At 48.7% G+C, this 18,005-nt stretch overlaps 1 protein-coding gene across 6 annotated transcripts in view; it reads right to left on the bottom strand.

Moving 5' to 3' along the window:
- The window catches only part of SLC7A1 (solute carrier family 7 member 1), a 78,929-nt gene that overhangs the window by 13,045 nt on the left and 47,879 nt on the right, over window positions 1-18,005 (bottom strand). For 5 of the 6 annotated variants that reach the window (XM_032314452.1, XM_032314457.1, XM_032314455.1 and 2 more), the window contains 5 exons: window positions 12,807-13,190; window positions 9,665-9,823; window positions 7,474-7,648; window positions 1,361-1,482; window positions 509-731 (listed from right to left, as the gene is read on the bottom strand). In XM_032314452.1, coding sequence (XP_032170343.1) covers window positions 509-731; window positions 1,361-1,482; window positions 7,474-7,648; window positions 9,665-9,823; window positions 12,807-13,176 — 1,049 coding nt within the window. In that variant the 5' untranslated portion in view covers window positions 13,177-13,190. Of the gene's footprint in view, window positions 1-508; window positions 732-1,360; window positions 1,483-7,473; window positions 7,649-9,664; window positions 9,824-12,806; window positions 13,194-18,005 lie in introns of all 6 variants that reach the window. The other variant, XM_032314456.1, reaches the window with a different exon arrangement.

The raw sequence follows: 18,005 nt of genomic DNA, 5'->3' as shown, positions 1-18,005 counted from the left end.
GCTCAGGTCAGGATCCCAGGGTCCTGGGATTGAGCCCTAATTCGGGCTCCCCGCTCAGTGGGGAGACTGCTTCTCCTTCTCCTTCTGCCCCTCCCGCTCTGCTTGTGCTTTCTCACTCTTAGTCCCTCTCTCAAATAAATAAATAAAATCTTAAAAAAAAAAATGACATTAATTCCCTTTTTTAAGGCAGCCTCTGCTTTATGATAAAACTAAGGGCCAAAATACAGTGTTCAAAGAGGTGGCCTGCTGTAGGGGCCAAGGCTGGGGACAGCAAGCCAGACCCTTGCTGAGTAGATGTCAGAAAGTAGGCCTCAGAGTCTTCAGGGTGAAAATACCAAGAACAACTTGCGGGATGGTTGCTAACAGCAGGAGGAGAAACCACCTCATCAGGGTTGGGGTGCTGGCTCTTTGGGGGAAAAAAGCGAGATTAGCGGCATGCCTGTGTGTCAGGCCGCACACAGCCCACCACCTCTCACCCTCCCGAGAGCCTGACCTCCGAAGGCCTCACCTGGTGGAAAGAGCGCAGAGCGAGCCGACGGCCACCGCGTACTTGGCACCTTCCCAGCCCACATACTTGAAGGCGTCGGGCAAGGGACTGTCCTTGTCCAGGCAGAAGTATGGCATCATGAGTGTGAGGGCAGCCGACACCCCGAAGTAAGCGATGAAGCAAATGAGGAGGGACGCGACAATCCCCACGGGGATCGCCTTCTGAGGATTCTTGACCTCTTCACCTAGAAGCAGCAAGTAATCGGGTCCAGGAGGGCAAGACAGTGAGGGGCAACCCCCCAGCCCCACAAGATGCCCGCGCCACCCACAAATGACACCCCTGACGTGCTCAGCCCCATGGGAACCGGAGTCTTCGGGCTTCTGGGAACCATGGGTGGCCCTCCGCGCATGGATCAGAGGACCCATAGTGCCCAGGGAGGGTGTTCTCGGCCTCTAGGCCCTGGTTCAGCCAAGGAAAAAAGAATTGTTTCCTTTGGCAGAGAAAATTCAGGAGGCCCGACTGAGCCCGGCCTATTCAATCACCCGGATAACAATATTTTTAATGGCCTCGTTTCTCCCGGATGACGCCCAGATATGAAATCGGGCTGAGCGACGCTGTCATTATCCTGTCCTAGCAGCACACCAGTTAGTCACGTTCGTGATGCAGGCTTTCCTGCCAGGCACTGCCACTTGGGGAAGTGATAAAAGGGGGGAAAAGATTAGCAGGAAGCTACAGATCTACACGTTACTCACATGTGAAAGAGCAGCAGCCGGCATTGCCCCACAGGAAGGAAAAGAGCACCCCTGGGTAAAATTAGCCCAGCCTGTCTGACGAGGGAGGAGGACCCGTCCAGCGGGCAGGGAGGAGCCGTACCTGTCGTGGCGATGCAGTCAAAGCCCACGAAGGCATAGAAGCACGTCGCTGCCCCAGACAGGACACCGGAGAATCCGAAGGGCATGAATCCACCAGCGCCAAGCGTCCCTTGTTTTGTGTCACTAGGAAAAAAGAGCCAAAGATCATAACACCCACTTCACAGTCCTGAAGAAAAGCTGTTCCCAACAGTCGTGTGTCCCCTCCACCCCTGGCCACTGCTGGCCTGGGGCCCTCCAGACGCTTAGTAAATGATCCCCGAAGCAGCTGTCCCTAGACCCCGCGGGCCACAGGCCTCCCTCCTTTACATAGCCCAGAGCCACAAGGGCACCCACTGAACTCTTTCCAGAAGTATCCCTGAATATTGGCTTTGGGGACAGGGGAGAGACTGTGACACAGGGTGTCCAACAGGAAAGAGGGAAGAAACCAGCAAGTGAGGCCTCTCTCCCAGGACTGTCAAATGCAGAACATATACTCTGGAACACAGAGCTGCCAAATGGGTGTGTGGCCCCCACCCCAGGGACACAATGCAAAAAGTCTCCGATATTTACCAGTAACTGCAGTCTCAAACATTTTCAGAGACACTGCAGTGAAGGAAAGTGAATGGTTCCTGCCCACAAGCACTCACATGCACACAGTAAACAGGGATGTCTACATGGGTGGGGACTAGAGCTCAATATGGGCAAGAGCACATGGATGGGGCTCAGGACATAATTGCTAAAGTAATGAATATACAGCCATATACAGGTTGTCAGCCCCAGAAATCCTTTAAGGTTCAGAAAATAGTTCCAGCAAAGTGGAACCTTGACTCAAAACAGTGTGCCCCACGCCAAGAAGAGCCACATGAGCTCGCAGCTTGCCACCACTCACACTCTGGATGGCCACTCCAGGCCCTGCCCATCACGAAGTGGCTCTAAGCCGTGTACACCCTGGTCCGCTGCCACCACCTGAAAAACAGCCCAATTCCCAGCCCCAGGAGGATGGCCTGGCTCCTCCCTCACCAGCCATGCCTTTTGCTGGCCACAGGGCTACAGACGTCCTGATGCAGTTTCCAGAGAATGGTCACCACCTTCCCATCGCCTCTCCTAATTCAGCAGGCTGATGACAGCCCAGCTCTGCAGGGCAACCTGCCCCAGACCACCTGGCTTCCTAACATTAGAAGAGACATACAGAATATTCTAGTCCTATAAACAGATGTCAATTGGGTTAGCAACTCATTGGCCCAATTTGCTTTCAGAGGGATTCATCAACTGACTAATAAAACAGACAGCCACTTTGGTCCCAATTATTGCGTAATGGGGATTGAGCCCTTGTACTGATTTCTAGAGGATCCTTGATTTCACAATCTGGAAGTCAGAACATGAGTAAGGTCCTCAATCTGGGACTCATGGCAGTTCAGTAAGTAGCAACGTGAGGGAAACGCCAAGAAACCCACAAGTGAGAGATGTAGGAAAAACTGTTGCCAGACTCAAAGGGAAGTCACCCACACCCAAAATACAAAAATGGAGGCCCAGGACAAGTAAGTTGGCAAGGCACAGGACGTGCCCACCACATCCATAAATCACAAAGAACACAGAATGCCCTGGTGAGCTGACTCCTACAATAAAAAGTTTGAGGCCAAAGCCTAAAACAAAACAGTTGACAGTCAAATAGCTCAGGAGAGGGGGATAAGAAGATGAAAGAAGAGGGGGACTCTTAATCAGAGGGGCTCCTGGCAGACCCTTTCAACTTCTGACCCCAACTAGAACATGGGAAGGTCTTTGCCAAGACCTGGAATTGGGCCCAGCTCCCCTGTCCCTGCCGGGACAGACAGACAGACAGACAGGTACGGAAACCCTCTGGATGCCCGCCTGCCTCCACAAGCCCTCTAACACCAAGAGCTACGGACCAGCCACGAAGAATAAATGAGTGTCGGGACTGCTGTTACACATGTCCAACCCCAGAAAGAGGCCCTGCGAGAGACGACCAGGGCTGGAACACGCCTCTGTCGTGCAGCCGGGGGAAGCAGGAGTAACGGTGAAAGCACGGAGTTATGGAGAGCTGGAACAAGACAAGGGCATCCTTCCCGGCTCCTCAGAGAGAGATGAGGGAAGGAATCCCATGGAAGGGGAGGCACAGGGAAAGGGCTGTTCCTATGTAAGCTCCCGCAGCCACCAGCCGTGAAACCAGCTGTGGGTGCTCCTCCGGATCCTCCATCGCCCCGTGGTGCTCAGACACCACGCACCGCAACAAAGGACACAGTCCCCGTACAAAAGCCCTGTGGAATGTGCTAGTAAGGGAAACATGCAAGGTGCAGAAGAGTGGAGACAGAATGTTACTTTTTATGTAAGAAGAGAGGGACTATACACATAAATTATGTATGAAAGTTATATACATAATATACAAAATAAATAGAAATACATACTTGTAGTTGCTTGTATTTATACAAATAAAAGCTGGAAGCTTACACACAGAAATTATAAAAATGACTACCCATGGCTGGGTGGGAGATGAGGCAGATGAAGAAAGGAATGGGAACAGAAATTCTCGAAACAAACCTTTTCATAACATCATGACAAATGAACCAGGAGAAAACATTACATACTCAAAAAATTAAATTCGATGTTTAACTTGGGTATTCTGCTCCCGGGACAGCGGCTCGCTATGAAATAGTCACAGAACCTGTTCTACATGGCCTCAAACCAAAGCATTTACAAATGTTTTGTGAAGGCTCTTTATGTGAATCTATCATCGACGTGCTCTCCGCGTGTGGGGGCTGCACCCAGTCAGCATCTAGCCACCAACACACGAAGACCCGGGGAAGCAAGCTCTCAGGGGCTGCCGTGGCCCACACCCGGCCAACACCAGCTGGCAGAGCAGGTTAAAGCCAGACCTCAGCCCGGTGCCCCGACTCCTGCAGCTGGGCTGCCCAGCTCTTCCGCCTGCCACCCAGCCAGTCACCCAGGATAGCAAAGAGGGGAACTGGCACAGGAAGGAAGGAAAAGCTGTCTTGTGGCCACCACATCTGCGAGCCTGGGGTGAGGTCTTGACAGGCAGCCTCCACGGTGCGGATGCGGGAGGTCCTCTCCCCCGCGTGGCCTTTTCCCACAGCATCCGTGGAAAGCATCCTGCGCTAAGATTCTGTTCTTCTGACTTCCATCGGCCACCCTGACATACACTGCTAGTTGTTCCCAAAAGCCATACCCTCTTCTTCCTCACAGTAATAGAACTTCATTATTTTAGCTAGACACAGGAACACTAGGAATAAAGACAGTGTGTTTCTCCGACTCCAGCTGCGAGCTGTGGCCCCTTGATTTGAGCAGACATGAGATACGCATCTCCTGAGAAACATCAGGGAAATGAAGTGGAGAGGGAGGCTGCTCCTCTCCTTTTCTCATTTCCTTCCTGCTGCTGGGCGCCATCTTGGACCCTGGAGTGACGCTGGGAATGTGGGCCATGGACAGAGCCGTCAGACGGAAGAACTGGATTTCCGGCCCACCGAAGCCATACGCTGGACTGACCACCTGCAGATGTTGACTTAAGAGAACGAAACCTTTATCTCGTGGAAGCCAATGTTATTTTTGGGTTTCCATCCTCCCTGACAAGAAACCATATGCAACATAACCTTCCCAGCGGGGTTCCAAGTCGTGCTGTGGCTTTACACTTTGCTACACTTGTGGCCCATCTGCAGGACTCTGGCTAAGAAAGCCAGAAGTAGCAGGAGACGAAGGCGGCAAGGAACCCACCAGGCTGTCGGGTCATATTCCCAGTCCAGGCCAAGCCACAGACAGACTCCAGGTTCACGGGGGCGTCCACAGCCAAGTCATGGAGACCAGATCACAAAATCACAACCCAGTGGGGTGAGAACGGCCACCAACTGTGGCTGAAGCTCTCCAAGCTGCATGGTTTGGCTGGGAAATGCCCTATTATTTCAGAGAGACAAGCAATTTCATGAAAGACTACGTGGCCATGCTCAGAAATACAAATCTACGGCTGCAAATAAAGGGGAAGAAAGAAGTTTCTAGGTTTTGACAAAATCAAAGAGCAAGCTGTGCCCCAGACTGGCAGCCTTCTACCTCAGGGCAGTGCTCTGGGGGCTGGGGGCAGCACAGTCCTTTGTCACCGGGACCAGAGTGTGAGGACTACCCAAGACAGGAAAGACTATCAGCAGGCACAAACAAGCTCTTCATGAAAACAATAATATTCAATCTCCATCGACCACCAGGAAAAAAGACACGCCATCTAGATTTAATTCGTGACCTGTGAACCATCACCAGCAAGAGAGTCGTCCCAAGTTTTCAAAATCTACTGTTACTCCCAAGCTTAGTTTGAACTGGCTTTATTCTACCCTGAGATACTGAGCACCAATAAATCTGGCATACATAGGATTCAGGAAAGCTTAGGAATGCTACATTAAAAACCCTCATTTCTCAGCGGGGCCCAGCTGGCTCAGTGAGTAGAGCATGTGACCCTTGATCTTAGGGTCGGGAGTTCTAGTCCCACTTGGACATAGAACTTACTTTTAAAAAGAAAATTTAAAGGGGCACCTGGGTGGCTCAGTGGGTTAAGCCTCTGCCTTCAGCTCAGGTCATGATCACAGGGTCCTAGGATCAAGGCCCGCATCAGGGCCTCTTGCTTAGCGGGGAGCCTGCTTTCCCCTTTCTCTCTGCCTGCCTCTTTGCCTACTTGTGAACTTTCTCTCTCCCTGTCAAATAAATAAATAAAATCTTAAAAAAAAAAAAATTTTAAATCCTCATTTCTCTGTAGTCATTTAGTCTCCAAAAGGAAGACTCTTTTTTATTTGAATAGTTAACCATATAATATGTCATACATTCAACAGTTTCCTGCTTGTGTTCTAGTAGTGAACTCATCACACATCAATGCCTGTCCAGTGACCAGATCAATGTAAGATACATCTGGGCCTGAACCAGAGACCAAGTTCACGTGTGACCACTCAGATCCCCAGTGTGGGATGACCTCATTTCTCAGTCTCCCTTGCAGCTAGATGTGGCCACCTACTGGATTCTCACCAGCAGAATGTTGGCAGAAGGGACATACGTGTGTCTTCCGGATCTGCCCTCCAAAGCATGGTCACACTCTCTCTTATACCCTCTTTCCCTCGAGGAGAGCCCAGCTCTGACCACACAGAGGAGGACCCCATCCTAGGGTGGGATGGAGCAACCTGGTGGATTCCTGCAAGCCTGTGTGCAGCCTCGTGGGCCAGTCAACCTGGGCCACTCATGTCAGGGGCTGAGACATCATTTTAAAGACACTGCATTTTAGGAAGCTCTCCTTATCAGAGCTGTGTAACCCTTGGTTGTAATTACAACAGAACCGTAGACAAAAATCTCACTCCCCATTCTCTATCCTAGGACCATAAGATTCCCCTGAAAAAATCTGACCTAAAAAGATCCAAAAGATACATCCTAATTTGCTTGGCTTTTATTTTCTAGATAGTTGGAGCTTGTCGATGAGGCTTCCCTGAGGGTCCTAAAAAAGCACAGGTCTAAGAGCTGGCCTGTCACCTGCCCCTCATCCTGGTTATTCTGAGTCAGAGAATATAAGGGTGTTGGGGTTTTCAGGGCTGACACACCCCAAGTTGAGGGTGGGAGAAAGACTATTATAATCACATTTTCATAAATCAGTAATTCTGAAAGCCTCTGATAAAAGCCTGTGATAAGAGTCCTCCAGGTTTCTTCTTCTGTCTATGTTATTAATAGGAAGGAATCATAATCAAGGGATAGCACCATGGCTTTGCCGAGAAAAGCTTTTCTGAAACCAAATTCAGAGGTTGGTCAAGAAACAGAATTTGAGGAATAGATTACTTAGTGAGTCTGACAATGATCTTCAACTATGTACAATTTCAGAATTAGAACGAAGATTTTGTTTTCCTGAATATCTTCCTTTATCAGACAATACACTGTCGAGTTCAGGGAAATGAAACTTGACAAAATTTCAAACCAAAGAAACACCCTCAGCTATTTTACTACACAAAAAAAAATTAATTCAAATTCAAATTACTTTTTAAAAAAAGGCATGTAGTGTTCTGGCCAATTACATGCCCCCAACGTGCGTGTCTGTTTAAGTACCAAGTACGAATCAACGTCACATATTGAGAGGAAGGAGAAACAACTCACTTGCTCAAGCAGCGATGACTGGATATGTTCTGGAAATCCTCCTCTGTGAGCTGCCAGTTTTTAATCGATCCTTTCACAAATCCTGACACCATTATGAAGCCCAAGACCAGAACATTGACACAAGTGAATATTTTGTTGACCATGGCCGACTCTTTCACACCGAGAGTTAAAAGTCCTGAAAAAGCGCATAAACAAGAAAAGTTTGCCTGATGGTGTGAACTCTGTGCCTGAGGAGTCCTTCCTGGGACAGGGACAGGGATGGGACGAGAGGGTGAGTTAAGAAGAATCCAAGTGACACCAAACCTCCTAAGATTTCTGTGAGCTTCTGGGAATGGGGCTGAATTAATCATCTTTCTAGAGGCAGGGATCAAACTAACCAAAGTCCACACAGTGGTTCACAAAGCCATCAAAGTTGGTCTCGCAGGCCCCCTCTGGAGCTAAGGGTGCCACCCGGCAGGCACCCAAGGACTGCAGCGATAGGGAACACCATAGCCCACCCTCCTGGAGCACAACCCCCTCCCAGGGATGAAGAGAAGGCCCTCTCCTAGCACCCTCTCCACTCACTGACATAACTTCCTGGGACTCCCCTGAGGGCACAGCGGGATTTTTTTTTTTCTCCAAGGAGGAGACATCTGGCTGAGTTTGCTGGTAGAATGGAAAATTACTCAGATTCACCGTGCAACGTTAGCAGTATGAGCAATGGCAGCTTTCTGTGATTGCGGCACCACAAACCATAAAGTTCGTCATCAGATTCAGTGCATGTAAAACAATGTCTAAGCTAGACAAGTTACGGATGGATCATAAACTCACATAAAAAAAGTAAAAAGACCCAAGTGATAAAAACACATGGAAACCACATGACAACACTGTTTCGGAGACTTAGGCCACATCATCACCTGTGGGTACACATACCATTTGGGGACTGCTGTGGCTAAACTCCTGGCTGGGAAAGAAAAGAGACATGGAAAGGTGTCCAAGTGACAGGTGACCACCACTTATGACTTGAGACTGCTGCCCTGCCATGCGCACCTTTTATAAACTTAAAATAAAAAAATGCATTTCACAATAGAAGATTTGATTCTGAAATGAAGGTGCTAGAAGGGAAGTGAGCAATTAATCACAGGGAACACCTCCTCGTGCTGTGCTCTATTTCTCTCTGGCGTCCCTCCCTCTCGTGTTTATGAAAATCTCCCAGTGCAAACTTAATTTCTGATACACGTTCCTGCCAGCTGGACCAGAAATACTGCTGAGACTGTCCTATGCAAGATGATTTCAATTACATGGTGCGTAAAATAAGGCATGTTGTTTTTAGAACACATCCAAGATCTTCTAGTCTCAAAGGGGGATTTATCTGCATTCAGCTTAATGCTTATACAGTTAAGTGCCACATGGAAAAAAAATTCCCATCCTCGAGGCCGGGACACGGATAAGCATCACTAAGAGGAAGCTGCCTTCAGTCATCTTCAAGCACTATCTGTAATTTTAAAATTCTGTACCCGTGACTCTGCCATTAAATTTTTCTTTAAAGATTTTACTCATTTATTTGACACAGAGAGAGAGAGAGAGAGAGCGCACAAGCAGAGGAGCACAGGCAGACACAGAGGGAGATGCAGGTTCCTTGCCAAATAGGGAGCCCGATGCGGGACTCAATCCCAGGACCCTGGGATCATAAGCTGAGCAAAAGGCAGACGCTCAACCAGCTGAGCCACCTCTATGTCCCGTGAAACATTTCTTTAATGGGCATTTTGTTGGCTGTTAGGTGTAAAACCATCCAAGACTTCTCGAGCATCCAAGGCGCATACTGGTGCCCAGCCCGACCTCTTCCCCTCTCTGTTCCCCGAGGAAGAATGCCACTTGCCTTTACAAATGCTTTCCACTAAGTCAGGGGAATTCCTGGGTCACTTAAACAATAAAGCCCACCATACTAACAAAATCCCACTCTACAAACAGCTATACAAATACCTGAGATTTTTTTAAAATTAAATGACAAGCAGCTTCGACAGCTAGTCAATGGGTCCACCCTGTGTGTACAAGAAGCTGCTAAGACCAACAAGATGCCTGCATTCATCACAGAAAGAAACAAGAGGAGGGGAAAGGAGGATGAGGAAAAGTTAGAAAGGGGCCTCATGGGAGCCTGCCCTGCACTTCAGGCCCCTTACCCCAACCGAGGTGTCCCACTGCGTGGCTTTACCTGTTAAGATAAGAATGATGATCACAGCAAATATGTCTGGGTTTTCGGCCAGCACTCCAGGGGCATTCAGAGCCATGTGCGTCCGCGAGAACTCCCCGATGGGTTTGCCAATCAGCTCGTCAAACGTCGCACTCCAGGCTCTCGCTACACTTGAAGTACCTGTCATGAAACAGATGCACCAGAGGAAACTGATGGAAAACAATGAACAGCATTTGTCATCAGGCTCCGCTTCACAGCTACCATGCCAGGGGTCGTGGATGACGCGCTGGGACCCAGTGGCGGCAGGCAGACCCCGGTCTGTGCTAGCTCAGAAGTGAGGCTCAGTTAGTGCCTGCAGCAAAGTGATGGGGCTGGGGAAGCCTCACAGGCCCGGAGAGAAACACACTTCCCACCACAACCCAGTATGTTCACGGTACTGTGTTTCCAATATACAACTGAATAATCAACAGTTTGCAGAACAGTGCTATTTACCCTTACCACCTGAGGGGCACGCTGGTGGTATTTTTCAACTCTACTTATTTTATTTCATTATTAAAAAAAATACTGGTGGCAAGCCATGAAGCTGATTTCGTGATCTACTCAGGGACTATGGTGGGCAGCCTCAGACATCTGGCTCTGGAAGCTTCTCTTCTAAGACCCTCCCGACAGCAGAGCTGAGGGTCCCCACCCACCAGGGAATGCTGTTCTCCCAGTAAGAATGGAACAAGGAGATCCACGTGTGCTGACCCTCCCCCTCAGCAACAGTTACCTGCTCACCCCGGAGCTGGCGCCGGCCCCCTCTGCTGCTCTGTGCCCAAACCTGGGCTCCCACTACCTGCCCACAGGTCCCCAAGTGTCTGACCACAGCCACAGCCCAGCCTTCCCCCTCTCCATCCCACAGTCCCCACCCTGAGGATCACAAACGGACACAGCACCCCAAATGCCAACAGCTGTTGACTGCATGCTCTTTCAACCTGAATCAAATCACTGCTTTTCAAGGAAACGTCACTACAGTTCCAATATTCACATATAGCACTTTCCTTTCCTTTCAAAAGGGGCCTCGCCGGTGACTGTGGTCTGGATCACCCACAGAATATGGCTGGGGGACGAGATTCAATGTTGCTAGTGGGTCTCTTATTGAGTGTGTGTCTGACAACTCAAAAATTTAACCATGTGTCTTCATCCTCAGCATCCAGGCTGTTACGAGTTCTGCTCATCGCCAGTCCAAGGGAAAAAAATGGTCTTCCCCTCTCCCCAACTGAGGCCAGCCCACAGCTGACCAGGCTCCGAAACCTACTGTGAGGGGTGAGAGGGGCTACCCGGCCTTCCTTCTTGGCCTCCTTCACTCCCCATCTTTGAAACATAGCTTTAAAAAAACCCACGTCTGCTGAGAAAAACTACCCTTCCCAAAAGCTGAGGCCGAGAATGACCCACAGTAGCACATGCATGAGTCAGTTTCACACAAGCAAACAGCATGCTGGCAAAGAGTCTTTCCTTTGTTGGTATAGAAGCAGAGGGCGATTCCTGCTCAGGTTTTGTTTTATGCCCAGGTAAGTCCGAAGGGAACACAACAACCCATTTAAAACAGCTACATTCCCACTCAGACACTTGAGCTTGCAGGAGCATTTGTGATTATAAATTTTAGTGCTGTACTGAAAAAAAAAAATTATGAGTTGTATTTTCAAACTTAGAAGCATAAGCTATGCTGGCTGTCATTAGGTACCACGAGCTCCAGAAAAGAGAGGGAAGGTGCTGCTCAGAGAGCCTGGCAGGAGCCCTCCGCCAGCCAGCCTGTGCAAGCGGCAGCAGGTGCCCCACACAGCCCCTGGGCCCCGCATCCCCGCAGGCAGCACATAGACCCTTACGCCATTCCCAGTGTGGGGAACACAGGAGCCTACTGGGATCCACTTACCACGTCTTACTGTGTTTTGAAAATATTACAAAAAGTTTGCTGAAATAGAAATGGAATGTTTAGAGCCTATTTATACTTCTACTTGTAGGAATTGGCCATTCATATCCTTTGCTTATTCTTACATTCAGGTGTTTGTCTCTTTTAAGTCTCTTTTAAGTCTTTTAAGATGTGTTCAACCTTGGTTGTAACCAAAATACAAACAACATCAAAAGAAACAATAGCTTTTCACCTACCATACTAAGAAGACTTTGTATTTTGAGTGTTTTTGTTTGTTGGTTGTTTTTAATGCTGGTGCTCAGGGTCAGCGAGAATGTGAGGAAGACAGCCTGTGGCCGTCTGGAGGATTGCAGGCAACATGGGCCTTAAAAGACACGGGCCCACTGACCTACACATTTTGCTTCTTAGACTATTTTAAAGGAAAAAAATCATGGCCGTGCCGGAAGACATTAAATGACATTAAACTATTTTTAACAATAATTACACAACTGGAAACAATCTAAGTACTCTAGGAGAACACCTAAAAAATTATGCTACATATATAAAACTACATAATGATATGCAATCATTTGGAATATTACTATGGAAAAACCATTAATACCATGAGAAATGTTTATTATATGTTGTTTTATAAATAAAGAGACATACTGGACAAAAAAAAATTTAAGTTGACAGAAATATTAATAGATCCCTAAACTCTTCTGAATAGAGATCGTCTTCTCCTTCCATGGTGTTCCTAACATCCAGCATAATGCCTGGCACCGAGGAGGAGCTCAAGAAATAGCTGCTGAGAGAAGGAGTGAATGAATAACCATTAATTTCTCTGGGTTGTAAGATTCGGCGATGTCTACTTTCTGTGTTGCATTTTTCTGTATTTCCTAAATTTTTCTTTATCAGTGATATGTTTACTCTAGTCATCAATAATCAAAAATACTGAAAGGGACTACACTCCTTTTAAGCAGTAAGGACATCCCACTGAATCTCCATCTCTTGTGTTCACAGGACTGACCTCCTTGCTGGCCTGGCTCATCTCCACTAGGTCCGATGCACATACCAGAAGGAGGAGCGATACCCCCGAGGCAGGCCCCCCTAACAAAGGGGAAAGGAAGCATGTACCACAGTTAAGGGAGGAGGGCAGTCGTAGAGAGGAGCTAGTCTCGGTCCACTCAGGGAGCAGAGGAGAGTATGGCTGTGGTCTGGAGGTGAGAACAGCAGAAAGGGAAGGGGGCAGGCTCCAGGCCTCCTGGGACATACCGATGATGTAGGAGAGGATTAAGTTCCAACCAGTGATGAAGGCCCAGAGCTCCCCGACGGTGACGTAGCTGTAGAGGTAGGCTGAGCCTGTCTTGGGGACCCGAGCGCCAAACTCGCCGTAGCAGAGGCCAGCCAGCACTGAGGCCAGCGCTGCGATCAGGAAGGAGATGACAATGGAGGGGCCCGCGTCCTCACGGGCCACAGCTCCGGCCAGGACATACACACCGGCACCCAGCGTGCTGCCCACCCCCAGAGCCACCAGGTCGAAAGTGTTCAAGCAGCGGGACAGCCGGCTCTCCTCCCGGCTGCAGTCCACCACCTTCCTCCGCAGCATCTGATGCCCGATGTTGAGCAGAACTTTGCACCCCATCGTGTTGTTCAATTCTGCTAGAGAAAAAGAATGTAAGCGTTTATTATTGCCTTTTATCCAATGCATTAACCTCCTCCTATTGCAACACAGACAGCCACCATGTCCTCTGTCATCACTGATGGCTAAAATATTTTACATCTCAGAATTCCACAACTGGTCATCGGAACATCCACCTATGACTTCTACCCCTCTCAGGCCTAACCAGCATGGACAGAAATGCCCAGGAGGCCAATTCCTCCAGCGGCCTTGACTTTGAGGTTTCTGAACTTCCACATTTACTGCAGCTCTTAAGGGAGAGCCTTCTATAGGCAGAAATTGCACAGTATGAGAAACACAAATTAATGACATAATTCTTGTCCTCAATAATCTCGCAATTCCCCTGGAAAAGCAAGATGTTATTCCAAATATGAGGTTATGGAAGACAAACCCAACCATATTTTAATTATTAAAACCCAGATGCCTTGAATAGCAATGGCAATGCTTTTTTAGACCTTCCTTGGATCCCCTGAGAGCAAGAACCAGGTTAATACAGGTCCAGAACAGAAAAAATGCTGAATTATTGTAAGTTAGGAATAACTGTTACTCCTCCAAGGAAGCCCTTTTCTTCTGGACTAAAATGTTAGGAGAATGTGCTAGAGGATCCACTTCTGAGCAGGAATCACAAGAGGGCACACATTCACCAAAAGCTGCTGTCAGCCAACTCGTGTCACCCGGAACAAGCCGAGCGCCCGTCCCAGGATGAGTGCAGACCACGGACCGCACCCTGTGCCAACATACCACTCCCCGTCCGCTAACTTACAGGCCAATCCTGCCTGGGCAGCTCATCCCAAAGGGGCCAGGATGCCAGCGCCCACCCTCACAGACATGGAACAGAGCTCCCTAGCCTCAAGTAGCCTGCACATGTGACTTATTTCCACAGAGGCCAGTCTGAAAAGGGCAGAAAAGAGTGGAGAAACCGAACTAGGTTTCTACCTACACTGCCTAGACCACAGGGCCATGGTCAACCACGACAAACATTTGATTATGGGATGTGCCAAGAAGGGCACTTGACCTCAGTGATCTTCCTCCCCAAACCATCTAATCAGGAGAAAAATACCAGACAAATGGCAGATGGAGGACATCCTATGAAACACCTAACCAGTGCTCTTCAAAACCCTCAGGGCCATAGGAACAAGGGAAGTCCGAGAAACTGTCACAAGCAAGAGGTGCCTGGGGAGACATGACCACTGAATGTCATGTGGGGTCCTGCATGGGGTCCTGGAACAGAAAAAGGATCTCGGGAAAAATTACGGAAATCTAAATAAAGTAGGGTTATTAGTTAGATCGGGGCACACGTTAATGTAGGGTGCTAGCAATGGAGGAAGCTGGTGCGAAGAGTATGGGAACTCTGTACTGGCGCCACAATTTTTCTATAAATCGAAAACTGTGCTGAACTAAAGAGTTTATTAAAAAAAAAAAACAGCTTGTGCAGAGAGAAGCTATCTAGCTACTGAGGTGGAAAAAAACATCATTGCTTTTTCATTTTGATCATCCATGGATGGGTACTGACCTCACCTTGCTACAATCAAGACACCAGAAAACACAGTAATCTAACAGGCGACTGACAGATCTAGCAAAGTCCATACCTAACCACCCACAAGCCGACTGCTCGCCCACACCTTGTGGCCTCAGCCACCGGGCGCAGAGTGGTCTGGCACCACCCCCCCACCCCCAGCCCCTGGCCATGGCGCTCCATGTGGTCACACAGGAATGGGAACCGGCCTCTCTCTACTTCATCTGACTGGCCAAGAGAAGACCAAAAAAAAAGCTTCTTCAAGACCCCGAAGTTTTCAGCTAGGAATAACAGTCATGTGTTCTGATCTCATTATAAAGACGAGGAAAAATAACTCTGAGAGTCGAGGGTCAAACCAGGTCATGGAGCTCGGAAGGCACTGGGCCCCAAGTGCTCATCGAGGGCCCTGGCATTCCAGGTGGGAAGGAAATGATATCACTGTGCTGGAAGGTGCGGAGGAAGTGGGAAGGAAATGAGGAAAGACGACATTATTTGTGGAGCGTAGTGCAGCAGGAAGACCCCAGACACGAGGGTGTGACAGGAGCAGAAAAGGGCAGGCGTTGTGAGCAAGGGAAGAACAAGGGCAGAGCCCCGCAGACCACATGCTGGCCTGCTTCCGAGGCACCCTGGCGAGGCTGCGAGGGATACCTGGGGCGAGCAGGTTTCCCAGAGAGTCAAGACCTGCTGGGGACCCAGGGCCTGGGGAAGGACCAGCACTGGTGAGAGAGCCCAGGGTGTAATTCCTCCTGGAACTGCCTTTTCTTTTCTTCATTTCTTCTTTAGGGGATTAACTGGATTTATTCAAGTCAGATTGTAAATCCTAACAAAACTCTCAGGAAACAATGGCTTGAATAATGAGTTAAAGAGGCCACATTTCAACACAACCCTTGGCAGAAGAGGCTGCACTAGGGGATGTGCAAAATCCCTGTAAAATCATTCCTGGACATCCTTTTTGGCAGGAGGGGAGTGTTGTAGGTAGACAGGAATCTCATAGGGAAGAGAAGCGGATTAGGGGAAGCTCCTTATGACGCACACCGGTTTTGACCTGACTGGTAAATGCCACTGACATTTAGAGAGTGCCTACTGCCCCTCCTAGAAGTCCTCTGCCTAAAGTAAGTGCACCCCACCCCCCAAACAATAAAAGCCAGTGCAAGGCAAGGACAGGGCAATTAAACAGCATCCTCTTTCCTGGGCTTTCACAGAGTGAGCGGGGGCCCAGGCGGTTAGGTGGGATGAGCCATCGGCCATCTTCTAAAAGATAAGACCCATTCTGTCTTGGGCTCTGGAAGGGCTGGTCCATAATTTATACTCCTTTCTCCAAAGTCCGTTGTTGTCTGGAGCAGAAGCAAAAGCTACTGGAGCCCAGACATATGTGGGGGACACACTTCTGAGCTTCCTCAGAACAGAAGGCAAACAAGAGTGCCATGATCGTGCCAGGCCAAAACGAGCCCCCAGGACGTGCAGAGCTGTGGGGGCAGGGGGAGCACAAATGCCCATGAACCACCAGCAACAGGTGGGCACGCGCCTGTCAGCCAGAAACCTGCTCAAGGAACTCACTTCCTAATGCTGGGGGTGCAGTACCCTCTTCGACTTAAGGGGGCAGTTTACTGGATTGCATAACTAGATACAGATACTGGTTTTCAAGCGTAATGTGGAAAGGGAAGTCTTTGTTGAGTACAAAATGTGACTAGACAGGCGCAATTCAATTCCCCTAAATGGGCACACAGCATCTCTCTTCTCTAGGGACAGTTCTGGGCCCCTTCCTTGCCCCCAGCAGCCCGGGGGAACTGCTCTGTGAACACGGCGTGGGGAGCACAGAATGGACTTGTGACAGGAGACTTCCCACTATTTTTACCTTGGTTACTTTTCTTTTTGTTTTTTTCTTATTTAGTTTTTACTACTGCCGTGCAGTTGGCATACAAGTGATGCTCGTGTCTTGGTTACTGCTGAAGTACTACCTGCCATCGGGGGTAAGGGCAAGCTCAGTTCCCTTGGAAGACGCTGGAAAAACAATGCAGCCAAATGCCACTGGGAGGACCGGAGTGGATGGCCCAGGGAAGGCACGAGTCTCCAAGTAGCAGGGTAGCTGAAAATGAGATAATTGCCATGTCCTGGGTTCAAGTTTAAGGAATATCCTTTCCATCTCCCTAGAAGCATAAAACTATATTCTCTGAGTGGCATCAACTGTCAGGATTTTGTACACATTATGCCACTATTTCTATTCATGCTGAAACCCCAAAGGTGGTCATTCAACCAACAGGGAGACGAAAGAACACCCATCTGCATAAACCTAATCTAATCGTTCAAATTCCCACAATGGTGGGTTGTTATGAACTTCTTGCTGCTGGGGTTTATGCAGAAAGTTGCCACAGAGGTTTTGAAAGTGTTATCTGAAGATTAGGTCATCCTTTCTTGTGGGGAGGAATCTGTACAATGATCAACAGCTACACTAAATCCCACCACATCTCACCAATCTCACCCCATTTTGATGCCCTAAGCTCAACACAGCCAGGATTTATGGAAATGCATAAACCCATGGTCCCACCCCAGGAAGCTGAGTGTCAGGGTGGGAAGAGGTAAGCACACATGACAGCTCCAGAAGCTGGGCCCATCAGGTGATGGAACTCCAAAGGAGAAGGTCTCACTGTCCATCTCAAAGGCCACTTCAGGCCTCCCCCCTTGCCATCTGAAAGTAGCGTGTTGTTATGGAACCCTTCATGAGTGAAACGGTGTAAAGCAAAGAAACAACCATTAATTACATGGAAAACTTGTTGAGCGTTCCCAGACCCCCAAAAAATCACGTCCATTAGTCTTTTCTGACACTTTAGGACACATCTTGCTAATGGATACACCAAGAAAATCGAGATAGAGCAGAGCTACTCACAGATACAGTTCAGAGCTCTGGCGCCGCAAAACAAATGCTGAATGCCATTTTTGCTTTTTGACTTTATTTTGTAAACGCGAAAATCTTCCGATTTCCTTCGGTTAATAAAAAACAAGTAGTACTTTGTAATAGCAGAGTGTCATAATGCAAATCTTTAAAGAGTATGGGACACCTGTCCTTTCCTGAGGAAAAGACGCGTGATTTCATTAGGCAAGGACAGAGGCGTACAGTCCGTAAGTCCACCCGTGCATTTCCTTGCTTCCATCAGAAGCCTCAGTAATAAAGATGCTTTATGCTTTTCTATCACAGGCCACAGATAACGTGGCTTCTCACTGGCATGGGCAGGCACAAGATCCAATGTGATCACATGCCCTCACAGCGCCCACCCGTCGT

Source organism: Mustela erminea, chromosome 15, assembly GCF_009829155.1.
Source record: "Mustela erminea isolate mMusErm1 chromosome 15, mMusErm1.Pri, whole genome shotgun sequence".
Taxonomy (NCBI): domain Eukaryota; kingdom Metazoa; phylum Chordata; class Mammalia; order Carnivora; family Mustelidae; genus Mustela; species Mustela erminea.
This window is presented reverse-complemented; position numbering and strand designations above follow the sequence as displayed.